We start from the raw sequence: 19,094 nt of genomic DNA on the forward strand, positions 1-19,094 counted from the left end.
GTTGTCGAGGGCTTGGGGGGGATGGAAGAGGTGGGGTGACTCCCTAAGGATACAGGTTTCTTCCTGGGGTGATGAAAATGTTCTGGAGTTAGACCGTGGTGCTGGTTGCAAAACTCTGTGACTGTACTAAACACCACTAAACAGTACACTTTAAGTGTGGGAATGTTATGATATGTGAATATGTGGTATGTGAATCATCTCTCAATTTAAAAAATGTGGGCAGAACCCCTGTTGCCCAGTGGCTCAGTTGCTTAGAAAGAACATTTTATGGCTAACCAAAGAAATACAATTTCAAAAGATATCTGAGTAAAATAATATTTAAATGAGAGGGGGCTAGAAGTTCAGATACTTGGTGGAGATGGAGAGAAAAGGAGAGAAAAGACTTGTGTGGGTGTCTTTACCAGCTGCGGGGAGAGGGCCACAGGAGGACCATCTTGTCTCACTTCAAAGTGAAAGATCTCCTCCCCTTGAAAAAGGATCAATCTCAGTTACTTCACTGGTGCTATTCTAGTTTTTCTCAATAACAACTTCTGCATTATAAGGCCATCATTTATTTTTCCTATTTCCTCTTTAGCGCTGGACCTGGGCTGTAGAATTTGCTAGCCCCGGCCACGCGTGGCTACTGGGCATTTTCAACGTGACTCGTCTGCATTCGGAAGTGCTGAGTGTGTAAAGTACAGGACAGATGTATATGGAGATAAAACTCGAACCACATCTGGAATTTGAAGTGTTCTAGCCAAATTTTAAAAAGGAAGAAGAAACAGGTGAAATTAACTTTAAGAATGTATTTTATCTACCCCAATCTTTCCAAAGTATTATTTGACCATGTATTCTATATACAAATTGTTAATGAAGGAGGGGAAATTGACAGGTGGTCTAGGGTAATCCAGCACTTACCAGTGCGACTGTGACAGCGTCACATTTCATCAGTAACTCTCTCTCCCACAGCCTAGCACGCTCACGAACGTGCTGTGCTCTCTTTAAGCTGCAATATTCATTTCACTGAAGCAAAACTGAGCCCTCTCATTAAAGTTCTGAGTATCTTATAAATTAGTGAATATGGAATACAGTATTTCCTCATCCTATAGAATGACATAAATGTAAGTACACATTCCAGTGAAGAGACAGACCAAGGAGATCAACTGAATTTAAAGAGGGAGGAAACGATAGCCTCTGCTTCCCAATTCCACCTGTAAGTGATAAGGAACCGTTTATAACTATGGTAATGTGACAAAAATGTACGTAGCCCTGGAAGCTAAGAGAAGCTGTAGGGGGGGTTGTCAGGAAGCTGTCTGTCTCCTTGACTGGTGCTCCAGCCATACATACCTCATGCTGGCACCTGTGTAAGCAAATAAAATCTATATCTAGCACATTTCTATTCCAGACATTAGGACTGTTTGTGATTGGATCACATGGCCTTCTATCCAAATCTGCAGGTGCATACCAATGAGGAATTTCAATTTATCTCAAAGCAAGCTTAAGGCCATTGGCAGTAGAAATTCCAGGGCCGTGGCAGCCAATGTCCACCTTCTACTAGGATGACTTCCTCTCTGACATTGTGGAAGAAAGAGAGAGCAGACCGGTACCATTTTCACCTTGCAAGAAAGGTACATGGCTAGGAATCTATCATTTTTATTATTTTACAGTGAACTTACGTGCCCTTGTTTGTTTGGAGACAAATGAACCACCGGATCCTGACGCATTAATCTCCCACCGGGGCTCTCTCGGAAAGCTGGCAGTACCTTTGATACTGCTGGGAGGTGGCACGTTGGCTCTGGAATACAGAACAGGACATTCTGGTGCAGGCACTAAACAGATACTGGCACAGGTTGACAAATGAAGACGGCTTGCCATTGCACCTCTCAGTTCACTGGCCAGCAAACTCGGAATTTCAGCAAGAAGCTTGTTGAAAGTTTACACAATAGACAGCATGTCAAAAACTAAGTGGCTGATGGATAAAGCTTGCAGCTGGTGACAGTGTGTCATATCATACACATTAGCATAGCCAAGTACCACCAAACCAGAGGCCATGAACAATGCGGCAAAGTTAGGAATCAACTTTCGGTTTGGGGGGAAAGTCTCAAATACATGGATTAAATTTATGAAATTCATTCATTGCAGAGTGTGGCTAACCTCGCTTGGTCTACATTACCTAGACAGGCATGGATGCAATCACGCGTTACTTACCATGACACTTTGGAAATATTTTACCTGTATATTCATGCTGCTCGAGGACAAAAGAATTGAAATCCTGAGGTCCTCTATAACTGTAAGCTAAGCACAACAGAAAAGACACACAGCAACTAGTTTACTTAAAACAATTGCTTCCTTTTGGACTCCACTGGCATTCAAGATGGGGTTCAAAAGGTGAAAGGTAAGTGATTTAGCCTCTTTAACACACCTAAGAGCTCACAGCAACAATTCTGCACGTCTGCAACACCATTCCTAACACGTACAGGACTGGGCAGTGTACTCTTTGACTCTCTCAACCGTGTCCAAAAGCGGAGAGGCAGAAAAACAAACTGCACTGAGATGAGTGAGCCAATGAAGCACGCTAAGCTCCACATCTCCCCTGGGCATCAGTTTATCACACACTGATGGACAAAGACAGGTGAGGTCTGGCTAACAAGTGAGAATCTGCTTGACATTTTCAACCGGTGACCTGAAGGTCATTAGAGAACTGTGTTCCTACAAATTGAGTGTAGGAAGGTCAGCCTTTTATACACTCAGTATGGTGTACTGAGGAATGAGAGCGTAACAATTATTTGTCTCCATTCCTTCCTAGCATGGTTTATACCAGCAAAGCCCCAGATTCCTTCTGAAGTGCCAGGCAGAAAGGGCTGGGTTATCCTTCTGGAATGCTGGAATATCAAAAGTTATAAAAATGTATTTGAACATTTTCTTTGAAGCCTTAGATTCTGGATGGAGAAAGGCCGTGGTTAAAAAAAAAAAAAAAAAAAAAAGGCTTCTCTGGCAGGCTCTAGGGGTATCTTATTTTTTAAAAAAAGGTATACCTTACTAAAAGGATGAATGAATGTGTTAAAAAGATTCACCGATGACTCATCTACGCAACGTGGATGCCACTAAACTAAAGTGGATGCAAGGAAAGAAAGACTAGAGGAAGGCTTATGTGAAAGAATGAATACGGGTCTAGGACAAACCTTGTAATTACCCTTTCCAGTCCCAAAATACCGCTTCATTCCCCGCATGACTTCACATGAGTGGGAAGAGGGACCCTGAACAGTGCACAAAGGCTCGAGGGCAGCTTTGTTCAAAGCCTGCAACTAGGAGCCAAAAAAAGCTGCTAAAGTCACATGGAAGAAGGGATCCTGTTCACATGTCCTTACCCTCTCAACAGTATCAAAACACATGGGATGTGAAACATTCTGTCAAGAGCAGAACGGCGGATCAGGATATGCTCAGGTTCTCGGTGGCAGGGTGGGAGCTGGGATGAGAGCGGGGAATGACAGATGGCTTCAATAACGAGGCACATCTCACTGAAGTGATGGAACAAAGCCTATCTTCAGAACCTAAGAATTTCGTTTCTCTTCCTCAACTCCTGTCTTAGCTGAATGCATCTCCACTCCCTTCCATGTTCATGGGTTGTTTTTTCTGTTGACCCCCCGTTGAGCAGCTGGGAGCCCCAACTTGGCTCCAACCTCTGCACTGAGGATGCCCTTCCCAGGCATGGAAACATGGGCACAGTGGTTAAAACAGAACAAAACGATGCATTTGCAGAGAAGATAAAATGATGCGGTCTTTGCCTTACACGCTGATCTTTTTTCAGCCCTGAAATTTACTTCTTTTTATGGTACTGATGGGAAAGCTACTAGAGATAAGATAAAGGGAAAAAACCCTAACAGTCCAGATTCAAGTCCCTGATGTATCAACTGTGTTGACACTTAATCCCTGGTGCTACTGTGTTGAAACTTAATCTTGCTCATGGCAAAATTTTATTGTATCAACTAGTGTTTTGGTATCTTGTAGAACTGCTTAGAGAGAGAGTGAAGGGCTATGTGCCAGAAACCCAAAGGAAGGCTCACTCATGCAAATCTTTCCCTTCCAGCTGTTTTATCCTAAGACATTTCCTTAGCTGACAGCTTAATAGCAGAGCCAGGGGAAAAAGCATATAAAGGGAGGAAAGACATTCTCACCAAGCTACAGAAGTGACTAAAGAACAATTATATTTCTTTCCTTCTCTGCACATAGTTTAAAAAATTTTTTTAAACTCAACATTAGTACCAACTAATCTCCCAGGGCACTTATACTGGGCAAAAACAAATCAATAAACAAACAAACAAGGGGGGAGGGAGATACTTAGGACACATGCGGCTTGGTACTCTGGCACTTTAACTCTGGTGCTGAAAATAATTCCTATGTCCTTTCTGTCTTTAAAGTCGGGGTTACATAGAATTCCTTGACTTTTCTCTCAGGTCTTAATTGCTGCTTTCACTTATACATAAGCTAACTGAGACTTAATGCTCATTCCCATTTATGACCGAGGGCTGTATTATAGAACAGAATGCCTTGATGACATCATCCAAAGGTAACCAAAGTCACCTTAGTATAAAAGCAACTTGCTTTTTGTAGGAATTAGTTACTTACCCATCTGGTCGGCAATGCTATCCTCACTTCTTTGCCAGCTGGGTGTGGATTTCCCGCTGCCACCAATGTCTGACTGGGTGTTGTGCCTGTCGATGGAGGCTGGGGATCTGCGGCTTATTCCAAACCTGTGGTGATTTCCCCGAAGGCAAAGACAACATCAGGGACCTCACCCATAAGGGAAGGCGGTCCTGGGAGTAATGAACTAAACTCTAACGACAGGTACTACTAGTTTTGCTTACATTTCTGTACTTGCGTACTCATCCTCGTGCATGTGTACATGGATGCTGGCACTGTGGATGTTATGGTCAGTATACACCCCTCTGTTCAGAAAGGTATGTATGCTAAGTATGTAAACTGTCAACAAGGGCAGGGGCCATTAGGACCGAGCCAACCTAAGAGATATGCAGTAAGAAACCAAAAAACTTCTGGCCCTTGAGTAGCTAAGCTCAGACTGTCATTCGCACCCAAAAGAAAAATGTCACCATCCTAGTGTTCCTTTTTTGTCGTCCAATTGGCACATTGCAGGGGTTTCTCTTAACTCGGTTATCTGCTAAATCACTAAGGCACTCATTCTTGGAACAAGTATTTTCTGAGCACTTACTCTAAGGTCTGAAAAACAAAGATCGCTATCATTTACATTACATAGGGACCGCTTCCAAAATGTATAAATTTTAAATCGCCTTTAGGAAGGCAATTTGGAAATAGGTAAACTGGCATATATAAAGGCAAATGTCTATTTCTGGAAAGAATGTTTAGCTATTTAATGAGCCCATTTTAATTTTCCCTGTGTAGACTAATAATATAATATAGGCTTAATTAAAGCATATGCCTTGATTAGTAACATCAGCAAAGGAAATACTGACTGAGTCCAGGAAAAAGGGCCAGAATATAAAATTCAAAGATTCATGTGGAAATTTACAAATCTGAGTGTGGTTACTAATGAATTTATGAGTAATCTACACAATAAAACACAAAAGGGCCCGAATTAACTGATGCATGTGACAGGTGTCTTCCTTGCTACAAACTGGTAAATGTGTGGGCAGAACCACCAAGGGGTGTATTGGAAAGAGCAAGAGATTAGGAGGAGGAAGGCTGGGAGCCAAGTTCAGCTTCTCCACCCAGAGTCATGGCAACTCTTATATGGATCCAGGGAGAAAAATCTATATAAAAGCATTTAGAAAGCAGGGAAACTATAAAATATTTTAGTAAAACTCCTACTACAACATCTCCCTCATTACTTTTTGCACCAATGACTGTCATTTACAAACTTGACTCATATGCCTCACTAAACAAAGTTACCTCCATTATTAAAAACAAACAAAAACCTTGATTTATGAAAACTTCAGTGAAAGGGCTCATTTAAAAAAAAGGATTCACTAATTATGATCTTTGCCACTTCCTCCCTAAGTGGGGTCCTTGTTTAGGTTAGGAGAATGAATATCCTCAAACTGGTCCTATGATCCTATTCTATTTAGTTATCCTATTTAGTTAAATATCTATTTATTAAATAGATTAATTAAATTTAATAATTTAATAGATTTATTAAATCTATTTATTAAATATCTTATTTAGTTATTTAGTTATGTGCACTAACTAAATTACGATTTTTCAAAAAGCCACAGAGATCAAAGTAAGAAGTGGATCGGAATTTTGCTTTTACTTTTTTGTAGCAGTGGAAACCAAAGCCAACTTTTTGAACTTCTGAATTTAAAGTCAAATGCTTTGGGCTTCCCTGGTGGCGCAGTGGTTAAGAATCCGCCTGCCAATGCAGGGGACACGGGTTCAAGCCCTGGTCCGGGAAGATCCCACATGCCGCGGAGCAACTAAGCCCGTGCGCCGCAACTCCTGAGACTGCGCTCTAGAGCCCACGAGCCACAACTACTGAGCCCGCGTGCCACAACTACTGAAGCTCGTGTGCCTAGAGCCCGTGCTCCACAACGAGAGAAGCCACCGCAATGAGAAGCCCGTGCACCGCAACGAAGAGTAGCCCCCTCTCGCCACAACTAGAAAAAGCCCGCGCGCAGCAACGGAGACCCAATACAGCCAAAAATATATAAATAAAATAAATAAATTTAAAAAAAAAAAAAAAAAAAAAAAAAAGTCAAATGCTTTTTTGGCTGTCTGCTTTTAAAGAAATGATAAAGTAAGGCTGTCTTTCAACTTTGCCTTGAAAAACATTTTCATCCAATGAATTTTTAATTTCAGTTCTCACATACACTCCTTGTTTACTACGTGCCAGGGCATCAGGGCTACGAAGGTCCCATCCTTGAGGAGCTCAGACAAAACCTGTTCTAATTTGACACTGTGCCTCTTTTTGAAGAGTTTCATTGTCCCTTTGTTTGGAGGAGCACTTAATACTTTAGGAGTCACGGTTCAGACTTGAAGGAGTTTTTAAGTAATCATTTGGCTGACACATGAAACGCGTTCAGTGACCAAGAACTTCTACCTCGTGAGGCAGTCCATTGCTCTCCAGGGCAGGCTGACAGCTTCGAAATACCTTCCTCATAATGGGCTAGAAACTCCTTCTCTATAACTTTCACTTATTGAGCTCAGTTGCCCTCAGAGACGAGTTTAATCCCACGTCTAAGAGTGCTAGGAGAAAGCCATCGCGGCCTCCTTGCCTCCACAATGCCCACCTGCGGGCTGCACATCCGCGGTTACGAATCTTACACCACGACCTCCAACTCCGCATCTGCCCAGTCCATCCTTCCCTCTGAACGTGCCCTGCCTCGTCAACATTCCTCAGAGTATGCGGCCCCAAAACACATCTCAAGGATGGTAGAACAGACCCTATGTCTTTTCATCCGTGTTGCTTTTTAACTCTCTCTCATTCCCATCCTAAACTGGTGCAGGTGCCTTTTTCGCCTTCACTCAAGTAGAGCAGGTTTTATCAACCAGCCTGTGAAACTGTGCCTCTCAACTGATTTGGACGGTCTCAACATCCTTACACCAGGGAGCGGGCAGCACACACCACGTACAAGCAGACACTGAGCCCGCTGAAGCACACGGAGGGCAACAAAGGGGCGGATTACATTTATGGACGATCAGTGTGTACGGACCTGTTGTTATTACCTCACACTTTGGAGCTTTTCCAAGTTTCACATTAATGAGTTCGCAGCAGACTCCATACACTCCTGCTTCACTGTCACCCTGTACCTATTTATTTTTACTGGGCTAAGTTATAGAGTAGATGTAACGATTGTTCCCTTGGTAAGTGTGAACTTTAGGATCAAACCTGACCCATGAGTAAGGCATGTGAATCAGACAGTGAACACCAATGTCTCTTGCATCACTGATACAGACAACAATTGCTTGGGATCTAAAGGAAAACACTGTACCAGCATCTTCTTGTAAAGTTTCACCCCAGGTAAAACTGATGTTATACAGTATAGTAAATAATCACCAGGTAACCTCAAAAGCAATGGGGGAGACCCTCAATACCACCTATGGCAGGTTTAGTATCAAATATCAAGTCAAATAATTACCACTGCATTAAAAAAAAGTGTAGCACGAACACTGGGAACCACGTTTCTAACATTAATATTCACCAAAAATTAATGTTTCAAATTACATTTTGGCATGCCTTGAGAGTGTATACCAAAATGGACAGAAGAAGCAAACAATGATTTTGTTGTGGCTGGTAGCTCATTTATATTTTATTGCTGTATTAACACTGAAGCTGCAGTGAATTCTTACTTTTGAAGTCAAACCGGGCCATTTAAAATCTACTAATTAAAACAAGAAATAGCAAGGGGGAAGAGATATGGGGATATATGTATATGTATAGCTGATTCACTTTGTTATAAAGCAGAAACTAACACACCATTGTAAAGCAATTATACTCCAATAAAGATGTTTAAAAAAAAAGAGAAATAATTAGTTGGGCTTGTGGTGTGGGATAATAAAAATACTTGATTCATAAAACTTCTTGCAGGGGCTCATAAATAAGAGCTAGAATTGTTTTTACTAATTGTCACTGAAGTAATTAAAATAAGAAATGTGCATTTTAGATACGCTACCAAGGGAATCCTTGGTGGTGGGGTGGGAGGTATATTTTATAGTGGTTTTTGTTACTTACTTTCTGCTAACATAAACATTTAGCAAAAACATGAATAAAATTATACTTAGCTGTAAAAACCAACAAAATACTATAGGATAAAAAATACCCATTAAGAAAGTATTCTCATAAGCATAATTATTTTGTAATATGGTAAAATCTCAAGAAAGTAAATCATGTGCATTTGTTAAAAATAATTCAGGGAAAACTTGGCATAGAAACATCCTTTTTTTAAACACCCCATTTTTGATTTTCCAGTGGTTTCAAGTTCTTTATCAAGTTCGCCAGAGGCATCCCAGCAGGAAGCCGGTGATGGTTCTTTTACTCTCCCTCTGAGCAAAGCCAGCTTATGTGTGTCATGCGATGTTTTGCTGCTAATTACTTCCCAGCTTCAGACATTCCAATTTTTTTACCTTTTAGTAGCCTCTTCAATCATGTACACTTAGTTTTTTACTTTGTGAGTCTGGACGGAAGCAAACAGTTACTTTTGGGTGTTTAGTGTTTTCAAAAAAGATGGGGAGAAAAACTCCCAAACAACCCACAGGCTGAAATCACCGATTTCTAAAGTATGAGAAAAATCCCTTTTAGCTTTGGATATGATGAACATTTCCCCTACTTTACCATCAATACAAACTCCACCCAGTGCAGAGCAGTATACTACTGAGCTCACTTTGGAGGAACTTTTAAGAAGTGGCAAAATCTGTACTGTGAAACTAGACAATACATATAATGGAGGAACTGATGTAATTTGATTTCTTTGCCATTGAGTCCTTAGAGACTAAAGAATGATAAACTTTCTAAGAAGGGGTTTGAACCAGCCATGAGAACATTTTTTAATCTGGAGTATTAACCCTATTTTCCCTTTTGCTCTTTTGTGAACTGATCCAGTCTGGCTGAATGGAAGTTCTTTTACACGTCTGAAATTACATATGAGAGACAGCAATGCCAACTCCGGCATACCTACCCTTCGGGCATGGACTTTTGCCTGTAAGTGCCCCCGCCAGAGCCAGTCTCGCTGGATGAAGACAGATTGCTCGGGGAGTTGCGACATGGCTGGGATCTTGCTAAAGCCATGGATGAGACCGTCACATAGATATCTGAACCAGGAGACAGCCTGTGTGTGCAAACCAAAAACGTGAAGTCAACGATTCAAAGGGAAAATCCCAAGGCAATGCATGATGGATAACACACAGATGCGACAAACGCGGCCACTTCGTGGAGATAATAAAAATAAAGCCAGCTGGAAGCCCAGAAAAGAAACTTCCCCATAAAACTACTCCCTAAGGGGACAGCTGGAAAACGGCCTTGAAGGGGGTGGGGGCGTGAAAAAATAATAGGGGAAAAAAAGAAAACATGTATGTTTCCAAAAGCTGCCAGAATTCAAGGGCTGCACTGTTCATGCAATTTCGTAGTATGGCAGCACAAAGTATAAATGAGCCCCAGTGACATTAACATGGCAATTAATTCCAATCTCCCCACTGGCTCTACTCAGAGTATATGACCACAGTGAGACTGGTACATTCTTTGTATGCGTCTTTGTTTTCCAATTTTATTACTCAAAGTCTGGAATGAATATTCAGATATTGCTATTTAGTGTGTATACATTTGGTTGATAGTAGTATCACCATATAAAAACTTCCATGGAAACATGCCTAGAACTGCAGTTGTTGAATTTCACTGAAATGACTGAGTTTATATAATAACACAGCAGAGATGTGCTCCACGTAGCCCACAATACATCTCTTTCTAAAATTAGGGATCCCTCACCCTGTGGACTGGCTCGACGCAGAAACCAGAGCTTTGGAGTTAGGAGAGACGTGATTTTCTGCCCTCTACCGTCTCCACTCAAATAGGCATTGGGGCAACTGCTGGATATTAACAAGTGAGGTTGAAGACTGTGATGAGACGTCAGCTAAATCTTGATAACAATGATATTTTATTTCCGAAGTGAATGCTGGCACAGATCACTGGCTCTTGTAGCAGGGCAGGTCATTTCCATTTTATAGCTGAGGGAGGGGAATCAAAGTCACTTTTTCAATAAGCCAGGCTTCTTGATTCTGAGTCCACTGTACTCTGCCCCCTACAGAAGGCTGGGTTTTCTGTGCTTAATAAGACAGTTTGCAAGGGGTCTGCAGGGTCAGACGATTTTGCACACAGAGTCTTACACTGAAGCCAAAGTTTTGAAGCCTTGGGACTGAACCTGATTCACTGAAACATGGCAGTTTTTTACAGCGAACCTACGTACCTTCTGAAGCAGGGCAGGATGGGGCTTCAGGTACAGAAATTGACAGAAGGCATAATAAAATCACGCCGAGAAGCTTTTCTATCAGAAAAAGAATAAGGACAGGCACCGAAAAATATGACACCCCCCCCCCAAATCCGTCTATGCCCACGTGGCAGATCTGACTTGGGAGCCCCAGTTCTTTCCTCAGCGACAAACCTGTTATCAGCTGTGATTCTGTTATCCCTTCTTTTCTATTAAAACATCTCCCAAACTTCTCATTGCTTATTGTGAAGCAGTTGGAAGGGGACTGGAGTGGGGGAAGAATGGGAGGAGTAGGTCACAAAGAAAACTAGGTAAGGATTAAGGAATGGCATGAATCACTCCTTTCTGCTTTAAGAGTTTGTTTGGCTTTTAGATGCACCTAATACAGAGAAACTTCAAAAACAGTTCATTTTGCAGCTGCTTTGATTTTCTTACTGCGAAGAGGAGGAGGTGTTACAGAAAGATGGAAAGAAAGGAGACGGCAGCAGAAATGTGAACGGGGTTGGGGCCAATGCCACGTCTGGGCGCCTGATGCCTTTTTAGCTCTCTTTGGGGTAAACAAGTAATAGCCAGTGAAATTATATTCACGGTGAATGTTAAAATGTTTTTGCATCTACGAAGAAGTGACAACATGATTCCATAGCCAAAGTCAAGATGTAACTTTTGTATTTATATTTAGAGCTTGCTTTTCTTACCCTGCTCTCCAAAACGTACATTAAGCTAAAATATATCATGCTAGTTCTCAACCTCAGCTCTTTTATTTGGCAAATGTATCAGAAAATTCTATCTGGTTGCTGGAGTTATCCCAAAGTGAAAAAATAGCATTTCCAGAAGGCCAGCATTCATTCCAATGCCTTTTCTGAATTTATATAACTCAATAGTGGCTTTGTTTTCAGGCTGTCCACACACACAGAACACACATACAGCAACTGATGGAAATGCCACCCAAATGTTTTTATGACTCTAGATGTATGTATGGTAGGCAAAAAAAATTCAGAATTAGCCATTATTCTGATGACTTACTAGTCTTTCCAAATACTCTGAATTTGATACCATCTCACAAATATTATTTGAGAACAGATCTAGGTCAGGGAGTGGAAGGTACCCACCTGCCTGGCACTGGCTGTCTACTTCTGCCAGAGGCTGCGGCTGATCATTTCTGGAAGTTGGGCTGGTTGTTGTCTTGCCACTTTGAAAAAGAATAACCCCCGCATTGGCTCACATGGGAAGCCAGCACGCTAACCTCTTGAATCTCTGACATCCCCCCTACTCTACCTTAATGGATCACAAGTCTTTTCTTCTCTTTTGAGATAAACCCAGATCTTTCTACTTTCTCTCAGTCTTAATGAGCCCGGGCATCTGGATGTTAATGCCCAAATAGGTTTAGAGGACTAAGATGAATACATCTTTCACTTGCTGTGAGATCTTTAGATTCTGTGGAATATAAGAAATAATCTTCTTCAAGAATGCTATGGTCACTGTCAGAAAGGAAATGTCTAAAAATCTTTTAGCCTTAATTTCAGTAGATTCTCTTCCCTCCATTTTTAACAATTTAGCTGAGAAATAACTAAATGTTTTTAAAGTAACCAATCTTAAATGTTCTCTAGGGCTATGACTTCCCTCTGCAGAAATAAAACACCAGGGCTTTTGGACTGTACAAAGAATGCAGCAATTGAAAAAGTCATGATCATCAGCTCGACAGACAATACTCCCATAGTCTGCAGGACTGCACTCAATGTCAGCTTTCCATTTATATGCAGCACATTTCACTGCAATGAAAACAAAGAGTTGAACGGGATGGATTAGGAAGAGATGGTTCAAGATCAATATCAGTTCTTCATTTTTCCAGAAGCCTCCTCACGTCAGGATAAAAGAGAGAAGAGAAGCGCCAAAAACCCCCCAGATTTCTAATAAAATAACCCCTGTCCCCCACCATACCCTTCCCATGACTCAACTCACAGAACTACACATACGATGTTAACATTGATAGACTCTTATTAAATTGATCTCTTGAGACTGTGACATCAATTTATGGATAAGGAACTCTCAGTATCCGAGTAACTGATGCTAAATTTTTCTTTCCTGAGTATTTATGTATGGGTTTAATTATGCCTCTGTTTCCTGCTTTTTACTCCAAAGTGACAGCACTGCTTGGATGTGTCCAAGGAGATAAGACCCTCTGTAACTCAAGTGCCGACAGCGGAATGACGGCCAGAACAACCGAGAGGATTTCAAAGAGCAGCAATGACTGACGAATTAGATATCCGAGTCCATAACTAAGCACAGCATTTTACCACAACTTAGCAATTAAAACACTATTCACCCAGGGAATAGGATCCAGTCAAAGTCTGTCTTTAGCAATGCTTATCAACCAGGATTCTTCCAGAATTGTTTTAAAAAAATTCTCTAAAATGACTCAAGGTAATGTCATTTGGGTGCTGTATCCAGACTAGAGTTTGAACAAGTTGTATTCAAATTCAATCACCCCACCCCCCTGTTGTTTCATCTCTTCCTAACTTTGTGAACCAGACCCATTCCTGGCTTTCTGACCGTGCAATCCCTATCAGCTATTCCGACTGGACCATGGAAGTCCTGTTCTGATGAACCTCCTGTGACGAGATCAATTTACAACAAAGAATAACTCTTGCATAGTTAGGGAAATACAGCAACCCATCACACCCACCGAGATAAAGGATCATCATCTCCCAGCTGCTGGCAAGCTGTTGGAGGTTCACAGCCTGGCACACATCATGGGTGCCTCTTGAGAAGAGCCAATTTTATATCTAAGGGTGACTCTACAGAACAGAACATTAAAATGGGTTGCAGACAGGACCAGCTACATCATTTGTGGGACTCAGTGCAACATGAAACTCTGGGTCTCCTTGTTCAAACGTATTACAAATTTCAAGCAGAACACTGATCCCTGCTAAGCGTGTGGCCCTGTGCAGCTACCCAGGCTACACACCTGAAGCTGGCCCTGACTGCAGCACACGTGGCTGGGCCCCCTTAGCACACAAACACGCATGCGTTCATCTGGCAAGTATTTCTTGAGCACCATCTATATATGGTGGTAGGCTTCATCCCTGCAGCATGGTGGCGAAGGTAGGGGCTCCGCAGTCTGGTGGCCTTGGTGCTAATTTCAGCTCCACCACTAACCAGCCAGGACTCTGCACAAACGATTTCATCTCTCTATCCCCGGGCATCCTTATCTGTAAAAGGGGGAAAGAGCCACCAACTTACTGGGCTGTTGGGTGGATTAACTGAGAAAACTCACATAAGAGACTCTGAACAGAGCCTGGCGTATGTGCCATTCAGCTGCCATCGTCATTTGTCATTTTCTAAATATAATGGGAAACTAGAAGAGTCAAACCGAAAGCCAGAGATTGGGAGCCTCTAGGCTATTTAATCAGGCTGGATTCCGATTCTCCCCAGGAGTGGGGACTGGTGGGGAGACGGCAGTGAACTTGCTAGCAGGGCCGCGGTATATGAGTCAACCACCTCCCCTGCCACCCCTCCTTGTGTATTGGTGCTTGCTCCTTAAAAGGAGCCTGCAGATCCTAAGGAGGTGGGTCCAGAGCAAATGGTCCAGGGTCATCTTCATGTGGCCTGAAGCAGCGTCCAGCAAGCCCTCCGGTGGTACGAGTCACCAGCCGACAGCCCAGTGGCCAGAGACACACATACGCACTCGGGTGAAGAGGTCAATTCAACTCTGCTGACCGCCCCCAAGGACACTCTGCCAATCTCATTATTTCACGACAATCGTTCCTGCAGGTAAAAAGGAGACTAAACCCACTTTTCCCGGCAGGCACTTCAATGATAGGTGGGTCCCAGACGGCCACCCTGTCACCATACGGAGGGAGCTCCACGGGTGGAAGGAGACCTCGGTCACACCACTCACTGTCCCGGGCTCTGCACAAGAGGCTTCCGGGGAGACTCCACACTGCTGACTGTGGGCGTGGGTCTAGGTAGCTCACCTGTCTCATTATCACGCATTCGCACACGTTTACACACGTGTTGTGCAATCAACAAATCTTAAAGAAAAATGTCAGTGGTTTCAAATATAAGGCAGCGGGATATCCCTTTTTACCCCTGAGAACTATTTAAATTCCTAATGATAAACGTGTCCATATGGCTGATGTGCCCTCATCAGGCAAAGGGCCTAAGACTTGTATACACTGATGTGTATAAAATTGATGACTAATAAGAACCTGCAGTATAAAAAAAAAAAACAAACAAAACAACTAATACTAAACTTTCATTGGGTTGTTTGTATGGAAATATGTTAATATGAATGTTTCAGACATTACATGAAATTTCTAAAAATCTTATATGTTCTGGTATAATGTTATAAGTCACAATTCTAGTTATTACTTTAATATGTATATCTCAGAAATAACTAAATTTCCTTGTCAATTGCATTATTATGAACTTTCATCAAATCTTTAACCATGGTCATTTTTAAGTCTTTTGTCATTTACAGACAGTTCTGGGTGTACTGTGATGCTTTTGCAAATATGTTCCTATAAAAGGGTTTCATCTTCAAGGAATTCATGGAAAAGACTCTGACAAGTACAGGTTTCTGGTAACTGACTGTACTGCTGAACTGAATGAATAAGCATTTTCAGAACTCTAATGAAAAACTGATGAACTCATAAAAGTGCTAACAAAGGATCAAGATGAAAAAAAAAATTAATTACATGGGACTGAGTGAACTGATGAGGATGAGTATAATTTTTGTGACTTTCTGTTTGAATTAAAAAAAAAAAAAATCCCACAAGAACTCAGAGGCAAAGAATATACAAATCAATTTTCACTGCAAAGTAAAGGAGCTGTTACAGTGGAGGATTACTGGACTGAATGTCAATATTATGACATAGCATGAGTGTTTCGTGTTTGGTAATTGCAATCATTGTTGCTTTTGTTGTGGTCATCCAAAATAAAAAAAAAAAGGGCCTAAGACTCCTGTTGCCTTCTCCATGAGGGGAGGGCTACAGCAGGACCCATAGTAGATCTGGCTTCTGGGAAGGCGTTCCCCGTGTCAGGTGTCAGGGGGTGGACAAGGGGTGCTTTTGGAGGAAGCCCCAGGGCCACTGTGGGCCTTTAGACCCTTCCCATAAGGTGGGACCAGGCCAGGCCTCCCTGGGTGGTCCTAATGCAGCACTCCCTTAAAAAAAGGGCTAAGAGGGCAAGACCCTGCTGCTGGATGCACGGAGGAGGACAGCTCCTTACTGACACACAGAACGATGTGCCCAGTTGCCACCTCATTCTCTTCCTATAACACGACCGCTTTCTACAAGATCACCTCTCAGTCTATTCTAATTCAATGGATGGTTTTTGCAGTATTTCCTACACCAGCTCACCATGACTGTTCCCAGCACAGCAGCCCTCCTGAACTCGGCCTCTCCGTCTCACCGAGGTTAACCAGGACGCTGGCGCTGAAGACAGCACAACTTGCTCCTTGGAAACACACTGACTCACCACATGCGTGACCTGCATTAGGCTGCAAACTGACTCGTCAGTCAAGTCTGGACAGCTCTACCCATATCCCTAAGTACCCCATTGCAACTAGCTCTCTTTGACTTCCATGTAGCTGTGTGTAGAAGAGCATCTACAAAATGACACCAAAGACAAACAGGGACTACCATTTTCTAAGCCTTACCGTGTGCCAGGCCTGTCCTAAGAGCTCGGGTTGAACACAGAGTAACTATATTACCTTAGTTAATCATCATGCTGACTCTGAGAGGTGGGGCTAGTGGCCCGTTTGATTCCTGGCGATGCTGAAGTGTAGAGGGGATCAGGAACTTCCCACCATCACATCACTCCCAAGGGGTGGGGCCAGGATGCCAGTCAAGGCCCCTGGACGGCAGAGCCTGCACTCCTGGCACATCTGGGAATTTCTGGGCGGGTTACAGTAAAACACTGGTGGCGCTGCAAGGAGGAGCCCCCTGGAACATTTCCCTGGGTGGAGTGCAAAGCAGCCACTTTCAAGGCCCAAGGAACGATGAAGCAATTCAAGAGCCTAAGCTGGGGACCACATGGGAGCACCCTGGTCTCATTCCCTGGCTCACTCTAGAGTTTATAAAAGAAAGGGAACTGGGAGGTGTGCCAGGTTCAGGCCGCTGTGCCCATTTCCTGAATGCTTAAAAAGGAAACACCTTTGTTCTCTAATCTAAAAGTGTGAACTTGCAAATTATCTAAACTCTGACCCCAATGTAGATGCCAGAGTACACTTACTCCTTTGAAGAGTTGGGGAAAAAGAGGCTTAAGAGCTCGGTGAGTTTAAGTTAAGTACAGCCCTCTGCTTTTCTACCTTAACTTGGCTGACAAATAAAATGCCATAATTCAGTTTCAGCCTAACTGAAACCAATTAGAGGAAATTCAATCAAGAACAATCACTTTTCACTTTGAATTTTAGACAGCTTTACACACAATATACTTTTAAAATAGGAGTATTCTGAACTTAGTCAACAAAAAGCAAAGAATTCTACTTAAATCTAAGCTTCAATTCTATAGCTTTATCGGATTAAAGCATGTTTCACTTTTATGTGTCATTTAATTTTATAAAAATAAACTGATTTACCTGACTGTCCATTGATGGATGAATGGATAACAAAATGTGGTACATACATACAATGGAATACTATTCAGTCTTAAAAAAGGGAAAGGTTACGGACTTAATGACTCCCCCCCACCCCCAAATTCATATCTTGAAGTCCTAACCACCAATGTAATGCCTTTAGGAGGTGGGGCCTTTGGGAAGTAATTAGGTTAAGATAAGGTCATAAGGGTGGAGACCCCATGATGGGATTAGCGCCCTTATAAGACGAGGAAGAAACCAGAGCTCTCTGCCGTGTGAGGACACAGCAAGAAGGCACTTTCTACAAGTCAGGAAGAGGGTCCTCACCAAGAACCACACGTCCTGGAACCTTGATCTTGGAATTCCCAGACTCCAGGACTGTAAGAAGTAAACGTCCATTGTTTAAGTCACTGAATCTATGGTATTTTGTTATAGCAGCTTGAGCTAATAAGCAAGAAGGAAAACTGGACATATGCTACAACATGAATGAACCTTGAATACATTACACTGACGTGAAATAAACTAGTCACAAAAGGACAAATATTGTTATGATTCCACTTACATAAAGTTTCTATTTATGTGAGGTACCAAGAATAGTCAAATTCACAGAGAAAGTAGAAAGGTAACAGCCAGCAGCTGGGGAGAGGGGGAGTTATTGTTTAATGGACACACAGTTTCAGTTCTGGAGATGGATGTTGGTGGTAGTTGCACAACGATGGAAACATACATAATGCCACAGAACTGTGGTCCAAATGGTAAGTTTTATGTTATGTATATTTTACAACAGTAAAAAAAAGTTAAAAAAAAAAAGAAAAAAAACCCCAACTATTTTATCCCACATTGATTTACTTCTGTTCCTACTTCTTTAAGTTTTTTTGCTTACTGGCTTAACTGATGAAGTTTTAAAAAAATTCACTGCAAGCCTATTAAAATGCCAGAATCAGTAGTTGGTCCTTGGGATATGATGATGAATAAGACAGGCTACCTTAAATTGGAAAAATGGACCAATAAGATTAAAATGAAATATAATAAATTCTGTGAAGGAAGCAGACAGGCAGCAATATGAAAATTCCCAGGATGGGCAATGAAGGCAGAGATGGGAGGAGACGTCTCAGAGAAGGTGAGGTTTGGGCTTGGTGTTAAAATACCAGCAGCTGTTAAGCTGCTGAAGGATGGGGTAGAAGGCAGATCAAGCGGAGCTGCAGGTATAAAGGTTATCAAGAGAAAACCTGGCAGCAGAGAGTCACTTACAAGCCTAGAGCCTGGGAAAGACAAAGCCAAGTCAGTAAATCCGCAGCGGGAGGTGGACTTGATACTGAAGGCTGTGCGGAAGGCTAGGATGAAAGGCAGGGCCTGAGGAGCAATTCCCTTTGTATTAGGCCATCCCGTGCAGTATGCAGCACGGACAGGGAGAAAGTGGGAGGCTGTTCTGGCCAGAAAAATCTTAAGTGTGAAACGAGAGCCCCTAAGGCAATGACAAGGAGCATGCTTACATGAGGGACTGAACCGAAGGGTAGAACTTGACAACTAAATGGGTGTGGAGACGGGGATGAGGGTGCAGGAGGGCAATTATGAATTCTAGTCCTGTT

At 42.3% G+C, this 19,094-nt stretch overlaps 1 protein-coding gene across 10 annotated transcripts in view; it reads right to left on the reverse strand.

Moving 5' to 3' along the window:
- The window catches only part of SIPA1L1 (signal induced proliferation associated 1 like 1), a 502,626-nt gene that overhangs the window by 40,223 nt on the left and 443,309 nt on the right, over positions 1 to 19,094 (reverse strand). For 9 of the 10 annotated variants that reach the window (XM_068543380.1, XM_068543408.1, XM_068543417.1 and 6 more), the window contains 3 exons: positions 9,627 to 9,776; positions 4,606 to 4,730; positions 1,656 to 1,774 (listed from right to left, as the gene is read on the reverse strand). In XM_068543380.1, coding sequence (XP_068399481.1) covers positions 1,656 to 1,774; positions 4,606 to 4,730; positions 9,627 to 9,776 — 394 coding nt within the window. The remainder of the gene's footprint in view (positions 1 to 1,655; positions 1,775 to 4,605; positions 4,731 to 9,626; positions 9,777 to 19,094) is intronic. The other variant, XM_068543444.1, reaches the window with a different exon arrangement.

The sequence above is a fragment of the Eschrichtius robustus genome, chromosome 1, assembly GCF_028021215.1.
Source record: "Eschrichtius robustus isolate mEscRob2 chromosome 1, mEscRob2.pri, whole genome shotgun sequence".
Classification (NCBI taxonomy): domain Eukaryota; kingdom Metazoa; phylum Chordata; class Mammalia; order Artiodactyla; family Eschrichtiidae; genus Eschrichtius; species Eschrichtius robustus.